The sequence below is a fragment of the Typopeltis vanoorti genome, chromosome 13 (genome assembly GCF_054136105.1).
Source record: "Typopeltis vanoorti isolate ZY-2024b chromosome 13, IOZ_Tvanoo_1.0, whole genome shotgun sequence".
NCBI lineage: Eukaryota > Metazoa > Arthropoda > Arachnida > Uropygi > Thelyphonidae > Typopeltis > Typopeltis vanoorti.
The window spans coordinates 24,987,532-25,002,841 of record NC_143561.1 but is presented as its reverse complement, the minus strand read 5'-3'; the positions used below and the strand labels follow the sequence as shown (position 1 = coordinate 25,002,841).

The 15,310-nt window shown below is 35.1% G+C and overlaps 1 protein-coding gene across 1 annotated transcript in view; it reads right to left on the bottom strand.

Moving 5' to 3' along the window:
* The window catches only part of LOC150099995 (synaptotagmin-4-like), a 36,164-nt gene extending 21,273 nt beyond the window's left edge, over positions 1-14,891 (bottom strand). The window contains exons 1-2 of the mRNA XM_090402778.1: positions 14,770-14,891; positions 2,307-3,106 (exon numbers count right to left, since the gene is read on the bottom strand). Coding sequence (XP_090258904.1) covers positions 2,307-3,106; positions 14,770-14,776 — 807 coding nt within the window. The 5' untranslated portion in view covers positions 14,777-14,891. The remainder of the gene's footprint in view (positions 1-2,306; positions 3,107-14,769) is intronic.
* Between the last annotated feature and the right edge of the window lie 419 nt (positions 14,892-15,310).

The following is a 15,310-nucleotide window of genomic DNA, read 5'->3' as shown; positions in this document are numbered from 1 at the left end:
TTATGTTGTAATATGTTACTTAACATTTCATTTCTTTCATTTTAACTAATCGTTTCTTCTTTATTCCTTTTCATAACTGATTATTTCAGTTTTTTTCCCTCATATTGAGAACTTATTGAACAACTGATCCACAAACTAGTCACCAGAATTGGCGAATGAAGCCATCCTGGTATGCTGGATTCTCTCTCTCGTATGTAAGTTGTCGAACGATATACAGCTTTCATATAAATTAAAGCTACTTGGCTCATGAAATAATATGACAAATTAGTCTTTAATTGGATAATGTACTCTAAAGCAGGTTATAAGAAGTTGTAAAATTGAAGAATGTAACTACTCCAAAATCCTATAGTTAGCCTTGGAAAGTTTGAATGTTTTTTCGAGTTTGGTCAAGAAAAGATACTAGTTGCGATTTCCGATGAAATTCAACGGATACGTGAAATTTATCTTGGTATTCTCCATAGCTCAGTTGGTAAAGACTGACCTTTGGCTAGAAAAACTGGGTTGGAATCCCGTAGAACACGAAGAATCTGTAAAGGATTTTCAAATGAAGGCGAGTTAACCCCGGTCTGATATGAAGGTAGGAGAGTTTCCTTCCTACGGTATTTCATCCCACAATGTAGACAAGCCAGTCAGAAGGGCACAATTAACAGACAGACTAAGCAGATAGGATTAACTCTCCTATCTTCGTATTACTTAGGTTGAAACCAAGTCACTTGACCTTGACAGACCATTGAGCCTAACACGTTCAGAAAGATGACAATCGAATACTTACAATGAAACAACAACAAAAAAGACCCCATAAGGCATTTGAAATGATGTGTCCTTTGGTAAAAAAAAAACATGGCTATGATTCAGATCAGAACATATATACAGTATAAGGACTTTTTAAATGAAGGTTGATCAGCCAGTTTCATATATATTATAAGGTGAATGTAAATCCGCTTATGCTTTTCATTCCCTTATAGGAATTGGCAAGACCATTTTAGCCCTATATAACGCTTGGAGATCGAGGGGACAGTTCCATCTTCACCGGTAGCCATTCAGAGACAACTGACTCAAGATTATCACTGATTATACAGAGCATCAGGTGAAAGAAGGCTGCTGACAACTATGCCGCCATCTAGTGGTCCCTAATCCTAACACTATAATTACTATCTGGAAATAGTGTGCTTTCTATGGTCGATTTTCTTGAGTTTACAGGATGAAAGTCCTGAGTTTCCAGGAGAAGAGATCCGATCTCTTCTTCCGAAGAAACTCGTCGAAAAAAAAAAAGGCTTAGAAAAAGATTCCTCTGGTCAGCGACTAGAACTGAACAAGTTTGCCATTCTTCAGGTGGCGTGAGCCGTGAATGCAAACGTCACTTCCACCGAGCTACACAGGCGTTATAAGCAGAAGGGGTTAACAGCAAATTGGAAATTGAATAACTCATCTTTCATAGTACATTTAGGAAAATTCCATCTAAATTCGTTAGTAAGAGGATATTTGGCTTAATACGAGTAAATGAAATGCAAATGAATTTAATAATGAAAGGAGTGAGCTTGAAGTTTAGAATTCGGAAGGTTGGAGGAGTGGAAGATTACACAGATCATTATTTATTTATGTGAGGGAGTAGAACTGTGGTTACTGTATACCCTAACTTGCTAAGAACCCCGTACGTCTACTTTTATTTATTTTTAATATTAACTCCCCCCCCACACACACACGGTCATGTATATTAGTCCTTTATAAAGGTTGCCCTCTTTCTTTGAAGATTTATTTTCTCATTTATTAAATATACTTGACGGTCTAAGAATTTCAAAAATTATTTCTTTTAAGTGATCTTAGTTCGCCTTAAATATACAGTACACTCACAAAAAAAACTATTAGGGACTCGAGGAATAGTTTGTTACAGCAATTTCCTTTTGTATTAATTATTAAACCGCGAAAAAACCAGCTTTTTTTCCAACTTAACCGATCGAGTTCGATATATAGTAGTTTTTAGAAGAGATGACTGCATTGGTCTGATTTTTTTTTTTTTTTTTAATTTACTGAAATGAAATACTTGTGCATATAAACACAAAAATGGCTTTCATAGACTTCTCTGTGGTGCAGTCAGAATGAAATACACGTCCTCTGTTTTGAAAAATATACAAATGAGTTTTACACACATTTTATTTCTACATGTAAATTTTTTGTGAACTGCATGACATACTGCACTTAAGATTAGTATAATCTGAATGCATAAAGAAAAGAAGTTATCACCCCATTTATTATCATTATTATTATATAATTTTACTGGTCTAAAATCATAGTAGATTATGACTTACCAAGTGTGGAGGACGATTCTTTGGAGATAATTTCTTCGAAAAGATCTTTGGTACATCACATTCAAGTTCAGATTCAATCAAGGGGAATCGATATTCTCCAATGAGATGATCTTTAAGTAAACGGAACTTTTTTATATATACACACAGACGTAGTATAAAACACTGAAGTTCTTCAAGTTTGTATCCGGGAAATATAAAGTTTTCTTCATATTCTGGATTCAAAGATTTCTTGAACACATGGCTCTGATGCGATGACTTCTTCCTGGCAAGAAGTGAGACCTTAACAAAGGATGAACAATGTTTACGATATCTTGCTGGAATATTTGCAACTCTAGTGACGTGAACCATAAGTGTTTGTGTCTTGGATTTGTAAAATAAACTAAACTCTATAACAGGTTTTTCTTTGTTTAAAGTTGGACTGTCGTCTTTCATTTCTTCATAAACCATTTCCACTGATGAATCAACATCCTCACCACCAGAAGGATCGTAATCGGTATCTGAACTATCACATAGATTTTGTCTCTTCAAAAGTTCCATGTGTGGAAAATGTGACTTAGTTGAAATTTCTTTACTTTGATTACGTACCGTATTAGGCAGTTCATTAACACAAATGCTCTCTTCGTATGTCTTTGGAAGAATGTTAGCATGGTTATAAAGTATCACTCGGTGAGATTTCTGTAGCTCACTGTCTGATTTCTTTCGGCAGCGTGTTACGTAACGTTTCCATATTACAAATACAAGAATTACTAGGAAAAGGGATATCACTGCGGTTCCGATAGCTATAAGTATTTTTGACCATTCTGGAAGAAAATAAAATACAAATTCGAATTTATTCAGTAAGGTACAGAACTGATTTTAACTATTTAATCATAGATATGATGGTGCTAATTCAGCTAATGCCTTTTTACGAGGAGGAGTATTTCCACTTCCTTATAGGGAAACAAAAGGCGTTAGCTGATTTTATTTATTTATTTTTATGATGATAATTATGTGATAACATCTTTCAATCATCCGGTCTACTTCGTGTGTTAAATTTATAGCGAAAATGCAGAAAAATAAGTGCAAGAAAAAAAAGTCGCTATAATTTTACATATATAAATTTCAAAATGCTTGACATGCACTATTTAAATACTATTCTCGAACACGCTGCCTTGATAACCCTTATCAACACACTGTCTATTATTCCCCTTTGAATTCTCATAGTTTATCCAAGACTTAATTTTCTAACCGGGTAAAAAGCGGTTTATAATTAAAAATAGTTGCAAAAAATAACTAGCAAACGTCTCATTTTTGGAAAGCCAAAGAGTTCAAAACTTCCAGGTAGTGCAACTGCAATATTGCAAAAACATAGCTGAATCTCTTGGAGAGGATTTTATCATATTGCTCTTCAAAATCCTACAGTAATATCTTTTCTTCCTCTCCAACATGCAAAAAATATAGAAGTATATGGATATTGGTAAGTTCTCAAATATATGGTACACACACACACACACACCATAGAACTATCTTATGATGCTTTCTCACCTGTGTGTTTCCAATGACATGGCCATGAGATGAGGACGTGAAGCACGTCCAAAAAGTGTAACAACACCAGAAATCATTGATCAAGTGCACGATATGGTATTGAATGACCGGTGAATCAAAGTGCGTGAAATTGCTGAGACTATAGACCAGTGGTCGCCAAAGTGGTCGATAGAAAAATATAAGAATCATTGTACAGGTAATATTTAATTCAGTTAACTTGGATTACCTCCATCCTGAATGGCAACGCAATTAAGAGTGAATCGTGGGAACAGTGACATGAATAGGACCTATAAGATGGAGCAAGGTCATGAAAATAGTTACAGAGGCCAATCAAGTAGGCCAAAATGACGTATTTACCAATAAACAGATGTCGGTGGTTCCTGTCCGGCCGACGCGTACATGGTTGAAGCTGGTTTTCAGTGGCGCACCCAGAGGGGGCCAAGGGGCCCGGGCACCCCCCAAAGAAAAGGAAAAAAACACTAGAAAAATTTCCAAAAATATTTTCCTAATTAAAATTCTTTTTTTTTTTAATTAATGTTGTGTGCTACTTATGAATTAGCGATCACTGCAGATGCTCAGTTATAGGTCGTATGCGATGCAGTGCGTATTCGCAAAACGTCTCCCCCCAAAGGTTAAATCCTGAGCGCTCGGCCCCCTCCAAGATTAAATCCTAAGTGCGCCACTGCTGGTTTTAGTCATGTTAATTCCATTTTAACAAAAACAAAGAAACAAGCTAGTTATAGAATTGCGTGGCGATTTAAGGCCGAAACTTTGAACTAATTTTGAACTCAACATTTCTAATCTTGTCTAGAGTCACCCTTCACATTGACAACGTCAGTAAATTGTATGCTAAGTTAATAAAAGTCTTATTTTCTCTATTTAAATGAAGGGGATATTAAATCCCACATTATTTCAAAGCAGAATAAGAAACTCGAAGATCGGAATCAAAGAGTTTCATGCCGAATCTGGGATTTAATATCCCCTTCATTTATTATTATTATTATTATTATTATTATTATTATTAACATTTAAATAGTGTTACATCGCCGAAGTGAAGCCTACTGGCTCTTTTATATTTAAGTCTTATATATAAGGAAAATTGTATTATTGTTATTTTGTTATCTAAATTAAATTTTATATTTTATAAATTATTTATTCCTCCTATCAAATATGTAATGTTAAGAAGGACGTCAAAAACAAAAACGTATCCCTTTGACGTTAAGCCAATATAATAATATACACTATATTATACATACAATAAACACTGTAACTGTAAAATAAACAACTAAAAACTCACATGAGCGTCTTTTTTGCTTGTCCTATTATAATTACTTAATAGTAAAATAGAGGGCGGTCGATAAAAAGTCAGGAAACTCTTGAAGAGGTCGACAAGTTTGGCGACCCCTGCTATAGACATTTCAAAACAACGTGTAGGATATATTTTGCATGAAGAATTTCAAATGAAAAAGCTTGCTCACAGCAGATCAAAAATGCACTCGCATGAAAATCTGAACAGTACTTGGAGCATTTTAACAAGAATAAAACTGATTTTGTGCGTCGATTTATTACTATGGATGAGACTTGGATTCACCTTTACATACCAGAATCCAAACATCAGTAACAGTGGATAGAAACCGGTTGTTCACCACCAAAGAAGACAAGGTCATGGCATCGGTGTTTTCGAATGCTAAAGGCATTTTGTTTATTAATTATCTTGAAAAGGGTAAAAACTGGGGAATATTATTCTGATCTTTTAACCAGACTAGACGAAAACATTCTTCAGAAAAGACCCGGTTTGCAGAAGAAAAAAAATCGTCTTTCATCAGGACAATGCACCTGCCCACAAAAGTGTTTTGGCAATGGAAAAATTAAGGGATCTGCACTATGGATTGTTGGAACATCCACCCTATTCCCCAGATTTGGCTCCCTCTGACTTCTATCTCGTCCAAAAACTAAAACTCTTCCTCACTTTTCAGCGTTTTTCTTCGAATCAAGAGGTGATTGCAGCTGTAGAGGGGTATTTTGCTCCATTATCCCGTTCCTGCACTACAGGAACAAGATAATGGAGCTACAGCATCTCTGGAATAAATGTGTTAGTCTTAAGCGAGATTATGTTGAAAAATAAAAATAATTTTAAAATTATAAATTCGTTTTTTCATTGTTAGCCAAGAACTTTTCAGACCACCCTCGTACATAGGTATTACACGACAGCTAAGCTTACAATCTGCTATAAATATTTAATATTTTTCAATAGAGTTACTAGCTATTTGAGGCATGTAATGGGTTTGAGAAAAACCTATGGGGCCAAACTAAAAGAATAAGTGTCGCTGTTCTAAATAACTTTTTCTAAACAATTCCTTTTATAAACCATCCAATGGTTTGTGTAGCCTTCAGCATTTGGGACACGAAAATCAAAAGGAAGTTTGAACCAGCTCCTGAACTAATTTGGAGACTCCACCTACAAACCTTCACAATCGCCCTACTGTACTTCCTGATGAAGTAATTTCCTTGGGGTGGTCCTTTCCTTATTTTAATTACTTAATTGTCGGACTATTTACCTATCTATGTAGGACAGGAAGTTTTCTATCCGTTGAAGTGGAGCGATTGTAATCATCATTGAAGTACAGCCAATACACCTAACGAAATGGCACAGAATGCATAGTGTATAAAAAGGGCTAAGAAAGTGCATTGATTATTTCCTCTCTTAGTAAACGTAAAGTTAATACCATTTTTTTATTATTATATTTACGGCTATTTGCCTGCTTCTGTTTAGGAGTGCCCCAGTTTAAATGCCATTGGCTCTTATCTCACGGATCCTTAGGGCATTGTAGATGTATATTTATCAATAAATATATGTTGCATAGAGGACAAGAAATTTGCATATACCTTTTTCTGGGTGTTGTAGTTTGTTGTTGTTGTATTTTTAGAGGGGGGGAAGGGGTTGACGGGGTGCCGTCTGTTTCGACTATTCTTGGTCGTCGTCTGAACACATGGAGGAAGTGGATGCTCATATTTTTATTATTACTTTAATTTTCTTCTGGTTTGCAGAGTCTAGATAGCTCGAAAACACTAAGAAACACCACGCGACTATGTGATGGCATTTTGTTTTTCAACGATTTCCTGAATGCAAAGCTAGATAATAGATTGATTGTTTAAGCAAAATGCAAAACCTTGTAAGATGATATTATTATTATTATTTAGGTTTTTTTTTTTTATCCCGCATAGGATAAATGGGCCAGAGACAACATGTAATTTACAGACAAAAAGCAAACAAAAAATACTGTTAGTGGATAGGAGATAGCGTTTTGTGTAGATGGTGATGAAATAGTGATGTAGATGGAAGATTGAATACTACAGATGCAAGATTAAATATTGTAAACGGTACTGTGGAGTGGAGTGCCTTCCTGCGATATGTCCGTGAATTTCTTGGAGGATAACATAATAATAATAAGTGGGATGTTACTTCATGATGTACCCTTGTTTCGAAGTCTTTAAACGATTTAAAGAATAGAATCGAGATCTCTGAGATGATATCACGATAAGATGACCTTTAACATTTCAAAACAAAACCAACAAGATGAGATTTGAGAGACAATGGTAGACGATAAAACATTTATGAGCGATCATTGAGCTTGCGTTTTTGATATTGTAGTTTCCTGGTCATGCTCATTTCTAATTTGGATAGAACACGCTACTGCCTATCTTTTGTACTTTATTTATTTGTATGAGGTTCCACCCCCCCCTTCCCGTTCCTTAGGACTGGTTGAGCCCTCCCAAGGAGGGATTAAGTATGTATTTTATGACTGTAGATCCGCGTGTGTATTCACGAGCTGGTTTGTCTGTTTTGAAGAATGTAAAGCCAGAGTTCGCGGGTGAAAAACCATCTACCGCCGTATGAGACTGGCTAACTCAGCTTTAGTCGAAAGAGACCAGATAAAGGTTCCTCACTTCATTGACGAGAATCGAACTCATTTCTTTCCGACCAAAGGACTTCGTCTATACCGACTGACCTACGGGTGGCTCTGCTTTTCTACTTAAAACCCCAGGCCATAGAGCAAAGCTAAAACGGACGACAAATTTTATCTCATTAGAATATTATGCATTATTCCACTTTGTCATCTATACCTTCTATCTTTGCTCTGACAATGACCTTTTATTAAATCTAAACACGTAATGCTGCTAACATCTCCGATTTCCGAATAGTACATTTTTGACAACACTAAAAAAAAATAAGATAAAAATAAATAAATAATGATAATAATTAATAAATAAATAATAATGGTAATAATTAATAAATAAATAACAAATGAATGATAATGAAAGTTCGAAACAATACTGTCTGGAATAAGAGACGGATATGCTTGGGTTTTGGAGTCTGCGTACCACATAAAAGGACGAAAACAAAGAAAATTGAATGACAATGAGCCTTTAGACTTTAGAGACTGGTTATCCGACTACACAGTGCCGCTATCCGACATCGCCAATCTATCGAGTCCTTAGCAGATGGATCTGAACGCTAGTTTAGAAATAAAACAATTGAGGCTATGGATACGACATTTCTTAAGGAAATGAGCCGGTGATAGATGGCGCTACTTGTAAAACCATATTAATTTAGTTCTTATTTTTTAAAAAATAAAAAAATTAAAAAGAAAATTGATATTAATATTCAAGAATGTGTATGGAGAGCTCATTTAAGTTAAGTTATTTAAACAAAATGGAAGAGGAAGGTAGAAGAAGAAGAAGAAGAAGGTAGAAAAAAGAAGTAAAAGGTAGGAAAAAGAAGTAAATAGAGGGACTGATTTTTGATTAAGGGGCGACTCATGCATAGGCACTGTGGGACTGCCCAATTTTTCTCGATATATAAATATATCAAAAAAAAAAAAAAACCAGCTAACGCCTTTTTATTCCCGTATACAGGGAGTAGGCGAGGCCATTAGCCCTATATAAATATATTTATTAATTTATTTATATTTGCTTGTAATATTTAATTTTATCATCAACAATCCTATACAATTCTCTTATTTTGTATAAAAAATAATAAAAATCCATCTTGTAGCACTTAGGAGGGCGAAGGACGCGCAAAAGCATAAGCACGTCATAATGAATGCGAGATATTAGCGTAATACGGCACTGTTCGTCGCCAGTTCCACTGTTGTTTATATGCAGTTTGCGCCAGGCAGAATGTTTGTAGTGCTTATCGCATTGGCGCACCCAGGGAGGGGGACAAGGGGCCCTGGCCCCCTCCAAAAGAATAAGGAAAAAAACAAAAACACTAGAATAATTTCCAAAAATCTTTTCCTAATTAAAATTTTATTTATTTATTTTTTTAAATTTATGTTGTGTCGTGTTCTCTATTTCTATGCTACTTATGAATTAGCGGTTCCATAAGGCGGGAATACCTTATAGCGCTCGGGAAATCTGGCCGCTGTGAACGCAAGGCGAACGAAGTAGTGTTTGGGCGCTACTTCATTTGCACGAGCCGGGCCAGAGGAGATCACAGGTATCATGTATTGGCGATCACTGCAATTGCCCAGTCTATTTCGTATGCAATGCGTAGTGTGTATTCTCAAATCGTCTACTGAACTCCCCCCCCCCCCCCCTTTAAGATTAAATCTGGAGTGCTCGGCCCCCTCCAAGATTAAATCCTGAGTGCGCCACTGGCTTATCGTGTTTACTCCGCCTCTTTAAATATTTGGACATTACAATTAAAGACATAACATGTGTTATAGTTTTTATTTTAGAACAGTATTGGGGTTACGATAATGGCTTTTATTTTTAAGTAATTTTGAGTTATACTAAACTATATAATTGTATCGATAATAAACAATATTTTTTCCATGAAACAAAACAAGAAGAATATATTTTATTTTTAAGCAATTTTGAATTATACCCAACTGTAATTTTATCGATAACAAACAATATTATTTCATGTTTAATTTTTTCTTAAATTTTTACCATAATTTTTGATATTTTATTCATATATATATATATATATATATATATGGGATGGGAATAAATTTTTAACTTGGGTATATTGTATATTAGGATAACCAAGCAATTTTATATGCTTGGTTATTTTAGCTCCTAATCCCAAGTGTGCAAACAATTAAGTTTGCGCCTGAAACAAAGTTCAAGTCTAAAGATGGTACAACACCAGGGCAGCTCATTGTAAAGGTGGTTAAAGCTTTGATCACTATTCTTAGTATTTTCCCATAATGTAAAGCACATCTCACTAGAAGATGTATACTGCAATGCATTATGGGTGGGGTCACTACCCAGACCGGTTTCGACCTTTTTTGAGGTCTCCTCAGTGAGTAGCTAGACCCTAAATACCAAGGTTTTAGTAATACAAAGCCTTATCAACTTTAATTATATAAGTTGCAACAAGGTGTATTAAGTTTTAATAAAAATCTCTTAATACACCTTGTTGCAACTTATATAATTAAAGTTGATAAGGCTTTGTATTACTAAAACCTTGGTATTTAGGGTCTAGCTACTCACTGAGGAGACCTCAAAAAAGGTCGAAACCGGTCTGGGTAGTGACCCCACCCATAATGCATTGCAGTATACATCTTCTAGTGAGATGTGCTTTACATTATGGGAAAATACTAAGAATAGTGATCAAAGCTTTAACCACCTTTACAATGAGCTGCCCTGGTGTTGTACCATCTTTAGACTTGAACTTTGTTTCAGGCGCAAACTTAATTGTTTGCACACTTGGGATTAGGAGCTAAAATAACCAAGCATATAAAATTGCTTGGTTATCCTAATATATATATATATATATATATATATATATATACACCGCACTTATAGTGTGTATGTATATATATATATATATATATATATATATATACACACCGCACTTATAGTGTGTATGTATATTTCGAAAGTTGCAGCACCCCCCCCCCCCCGATTTCAAGCCAGCCGCCAATGATTGAGGCATTAACTCGTAAAAGGAATGAAAAAATAAAAATAAAAATAAATAAATAATAATAATAATGATCGCATGCATAAAAATAAATAAATAAATCTTTCTTAAAAAGTAAGCTAAAAGATTAGTTTATTAACTGTGTTTGCAGCTGAAGCAACGGCTTGGGCTCATCTTTAGTTGATGTTTTTGTCTAATATGCATAGAATTTGCTTTGGGGACAGCTGAGTGGTATGATTGATCGCTTCTTTGTAATGTTCTTTATCGCAACTTACGGAAGTTAACAACACTTCTTCTTTTTTTTTTTTTTAACATAAGGGAATTGCGGGAGAAGTCGGAAGAATAACAAGTAACATCAGTGGAAAAACCTCGGTTCAAAACTCATCTAGGATGCAGGTAATGTTTATAAGACCTTTTCAATCGAAAGTAAGATATTCGATCTCAAACGGGGATAGTTTTCTTACAAGAAATTAGGGTTTTGTTCCTGAAAACCACATTGGTTATAATTTTGATTCATTGATTTTAATTGATTCATAACGATTCTTGCATCGTCTCTTTGATCGAACTGGCCCAGAAAACACACATTATAAACATATTCCCTGCACATGTCTTGTGGCCCATCGTGAACAGTGCTTATATACAACAATAAATTAATAAAAAAGATGGACATAAAATCCTTTCTTATAGTCTTAGCTGCCTCATCATCTAAACAACATCGCCTAACTCTCTTTGTATGACTTCAAGGCTTATTTAAATATCTTTGGTATCGTATGTTATTAATAGTTTTTTAAAATTATTCTGTTGAGTTTTTGCTGCTGCTTTGGTTTCACTGGCTTAAGTTTTCATTGAAAATATATAATTTAACTTCATTATACCTGTTTACATATCCTAAATTTTACTGTAGACAGTATTTCATCATTTGAAAAAATAAATTTATTTGCTTGTTTATATAAGCGCTCGTGAAATTTGCAAGATCTGACAAGCAGAAGATACCTGTAATTAAAATAACTGCACAACCGATAAATGCACGTATAATTACAAAAAGTTAAAGCTTTGGGAAAACGAGAATATAATATACAAGCTTGCTATTGGTATAAAAATTTTATATACTTAAATGATTTTCAGAACTAATATTTGAAATACTAAACCACAGGAAAATACATTTGCATGTTACCCATACTAATCAACAATTGTTTCATTAAAGAACTGTCTTTAAGTTTAAAAAAAAAAATTAAGTCTTTAAGAAAAATATATCGTCAACAAAACATCAATTTACTGAAACTCGCAGTGTTAGTAATACAGCAGTACTACTTTTCCTAAATCTACAGCCGGAAAAAACTCTCAAAAGCTAACTGCTGTGCAAATACACAGCAACAATATGACTGTGTATTCCAACATAAGCAAAGTGGTTTCAGTGACTCATGAATCAAAATGCTTATTCACTTTCCGTGAAGAGGAAACTGTTCACGGAAGCGGCTTTCGCTGTCTTCTACACTCCTAGAGGAAAATATCCCCAAACCCAAAAGTTTTTAGTTAATTAAATTCACGCTTTGCCAACGGTATTCATTTATTATTACAGAGCATGAAACACAACATTAAGTGAATTGTTCTCATGAGTTTCAGATGCGGGACGAATATTTCAACAACATAACAGAGATGTTAATAGTTTTGAATTTTAAAGTTAGTAGAATGAGAAATTATAGAGTAAATTCAATGGCACAGTATTAACCATATTTATTAAATTGAGATATACTGTTTGTCCCTATCGTGGTGAAGGTAATACATGAATAATACTAATAAAACAAAAACAAACAAAAAAATTATTATTATTATCGTTGCAATGTAAAATAAAACTGAATTCTGGAAACAAGACAGGTTCCCACACTCATACGGGCCGCAATGACAGAACTCAAAATATTTAAGGCAAAATATTAGGCACACTTTATGCCACAGCAGTGACAAAAAAAAAAAAAAAAATCATGGATATTTATTAAAAACGAACGTTCTCGGTATTCTGTATTGAAGAGTATATGTAATAATAACGTTGTAACGGTCAGCTAAGCTAACGCCTATGTTGTTCCCGTATAGGGAGTAGGCGGGGCCGTTTACCCTACTAACTTTTGGAGACTGAGTGGACAGTTCAATCTCCACTGGTAGCCAATCAGAGAGATAGCTGGCCCAAGGCTATCACTGATTCATCAGTACGCAGAGAAGAAGGCGGCAAACTAGTGCCGCCATCTCGTGGTCTCTAACCCTAACACAATATTTTTAATGTCTGAAAATAGTGTGCGTTCTACGGTCGATTTTCTTGAGTTTACGGGACGAAAAACCCGAGTTTCTGGGAGAAAAACCCGCTAGCCCGTGCCAGAGGTCGACTAACTCGGGAACCGGCCGAAAAAATGCTCAGAAAAAGTTCCTCTAGTCGGCGACTAGATTTGAACCACCAAATCCTTTCTTCGTGCGGTCAAGCACTGTAGAGTGCAAATGCCTTCTACTGAGCTACACAGGCTCTACGTTTTAACTGTACATATGTAAAATTTAAAAATAATTATTTATCAAGAATAAATGGTGCCTGTGTAGCTCAGTAGAAGTGGCATGTGCCATCCATAGCGCTAGACCGCCTGAAGAAAGAGCGTCGTAAGTTCAATCTTAGTTGCCGCCTAGAGGAATACACCAGAAATATACTAAGCCCCTTTTCGACCTGTTTTTCCGAGTTAGTCGATCTCTGGCATGGATAAGTTAGTTTTTTCTCCTGGAAACTCAGGGTTTTTGTCCCGTAATCAAGAAAATCGCCACACTATTTCCAGATAATAAAATATAGTATTAGGATTAGGGACCATGAGATGGCAGCACTTTCCAACCATCTCTCTCTTTACCGGTGCTTGTATAATTAATGATAGTCTTCAGCCAGCTATCTCTGATTGGCTACCAGTGGTGATTGAATTTCCTTCTGTCTCCAACAGTTAGATAGGGCTAAAACATCCTTGCCTTTTTCTATAGGGAAATAAAAGGCATTAGCTGATTTGTTTTTCAAAACTGAGTATACTCACTATTTTGAATATTTGTACTGATAAAAATGTAATATTAATATTTTAATTGTATATATATATATAATTACGCTGTATAATAATAAACTTTGATATTGATAAAAATTATTATTGGCATCTTTGTAAAATCCTCACAGGAAGGACTCACTGATGGAGACATTGCTGCTACCTACTAACATACAGAATCTAACTTATACCGCATACACTAGGCATAAGAAGGTATGAGAGATCCAGCAAAGATCTGATCTTAAGGAGCCCATCGAATGCTTTTCGCAGTAGGGTCCGTAAATATTCTTAAGCCACTGAGATTACGAAAATGCAAATGTTAATTATCTGTAAAATATGCACCCTGCGATGGTCTATATTGAAGATGCCACTTTGATGGGTAAGGCCTAGGTTCAAACCCCGTCTAGTACACGAAGATCTTTACAAGTTTTGCAAGTGAAAGCGAGATGAGGATGAGGGGGAACCCACAATCCAGAAAACAGACTTTCGAATCAGCTGTCAGCATCTCATGTGATGGCGAGATGTATTCTCGCCATTTTCGGCATCAAAAATGCAGGTAAAAATAAACTCATGGTAGCAATGGCAAAGGGTGTAGACCGGCTGCCTGCCGATTTCCCAACGTTAAGACTAAACGTGTTCGCTTACTCACTTTGGGTTATAATATATATATATATATATATTTCATACTTTGTAACAAGTTGTTTATAAGTATTAATATTTTTATAATTTTATAAAAATCACACCTATAGGTAATAAATGTATAATTCTCCCGATGTTCATAATATAATATATAATATATATGAAACTGGATAACAGGACCAAATCTATTTAAAGAAAGCTATTAAAGAAATAACTTACTATACAATTACTGCATTTAAACCGATTTTTCAAAGAGAAAAAATTTGTTGCTAATGTCGGAAGTTAAATATTTATTTATAAAGTTTCAAAATCTTACCTGCCATTCCTTTATTTTTATTCGTATCTTTCTTCGCCTCTTAGAAACTCAAAAACACGTACGCCATCGTGCACATTTCATATTTATGTTTTGACGTACTCAAGTACGCGTTTGTTGCGCCTCGGCTCGGCAACTTTCGTAACGTCATTCGCGATTTGCAATACCTGGAATTGGTTAACTGAACGAGGTTATAAAAAAGACTTAAAACAGGCGCGCGGCTGCTTTAAGAGACGAGATGTTTCTTTCTGAAAGCTTTGCCTCGTGATAGAATGAGATAAGAAGTTGATTTCACTGAACGGCCTGCTTCCGTCGACACGACTTCCTCATCCCTTTGTGTGCTAACTTCTTTCGATACAATTTGTAAACTCAAATGGCAGCCGTAGTAGAAGCATAAATAAAATTAAAAAGTGCAAATGAATCTCTACATTGAAAAAACAAATCTACCGTTTCTGACTTTGGATTCTCAGGGGGGGGGGGGGAAATTGTAGTCGTTGTTAATGTAATGAATTAATCTTTCGATATATTAATCAATTGATCTGGA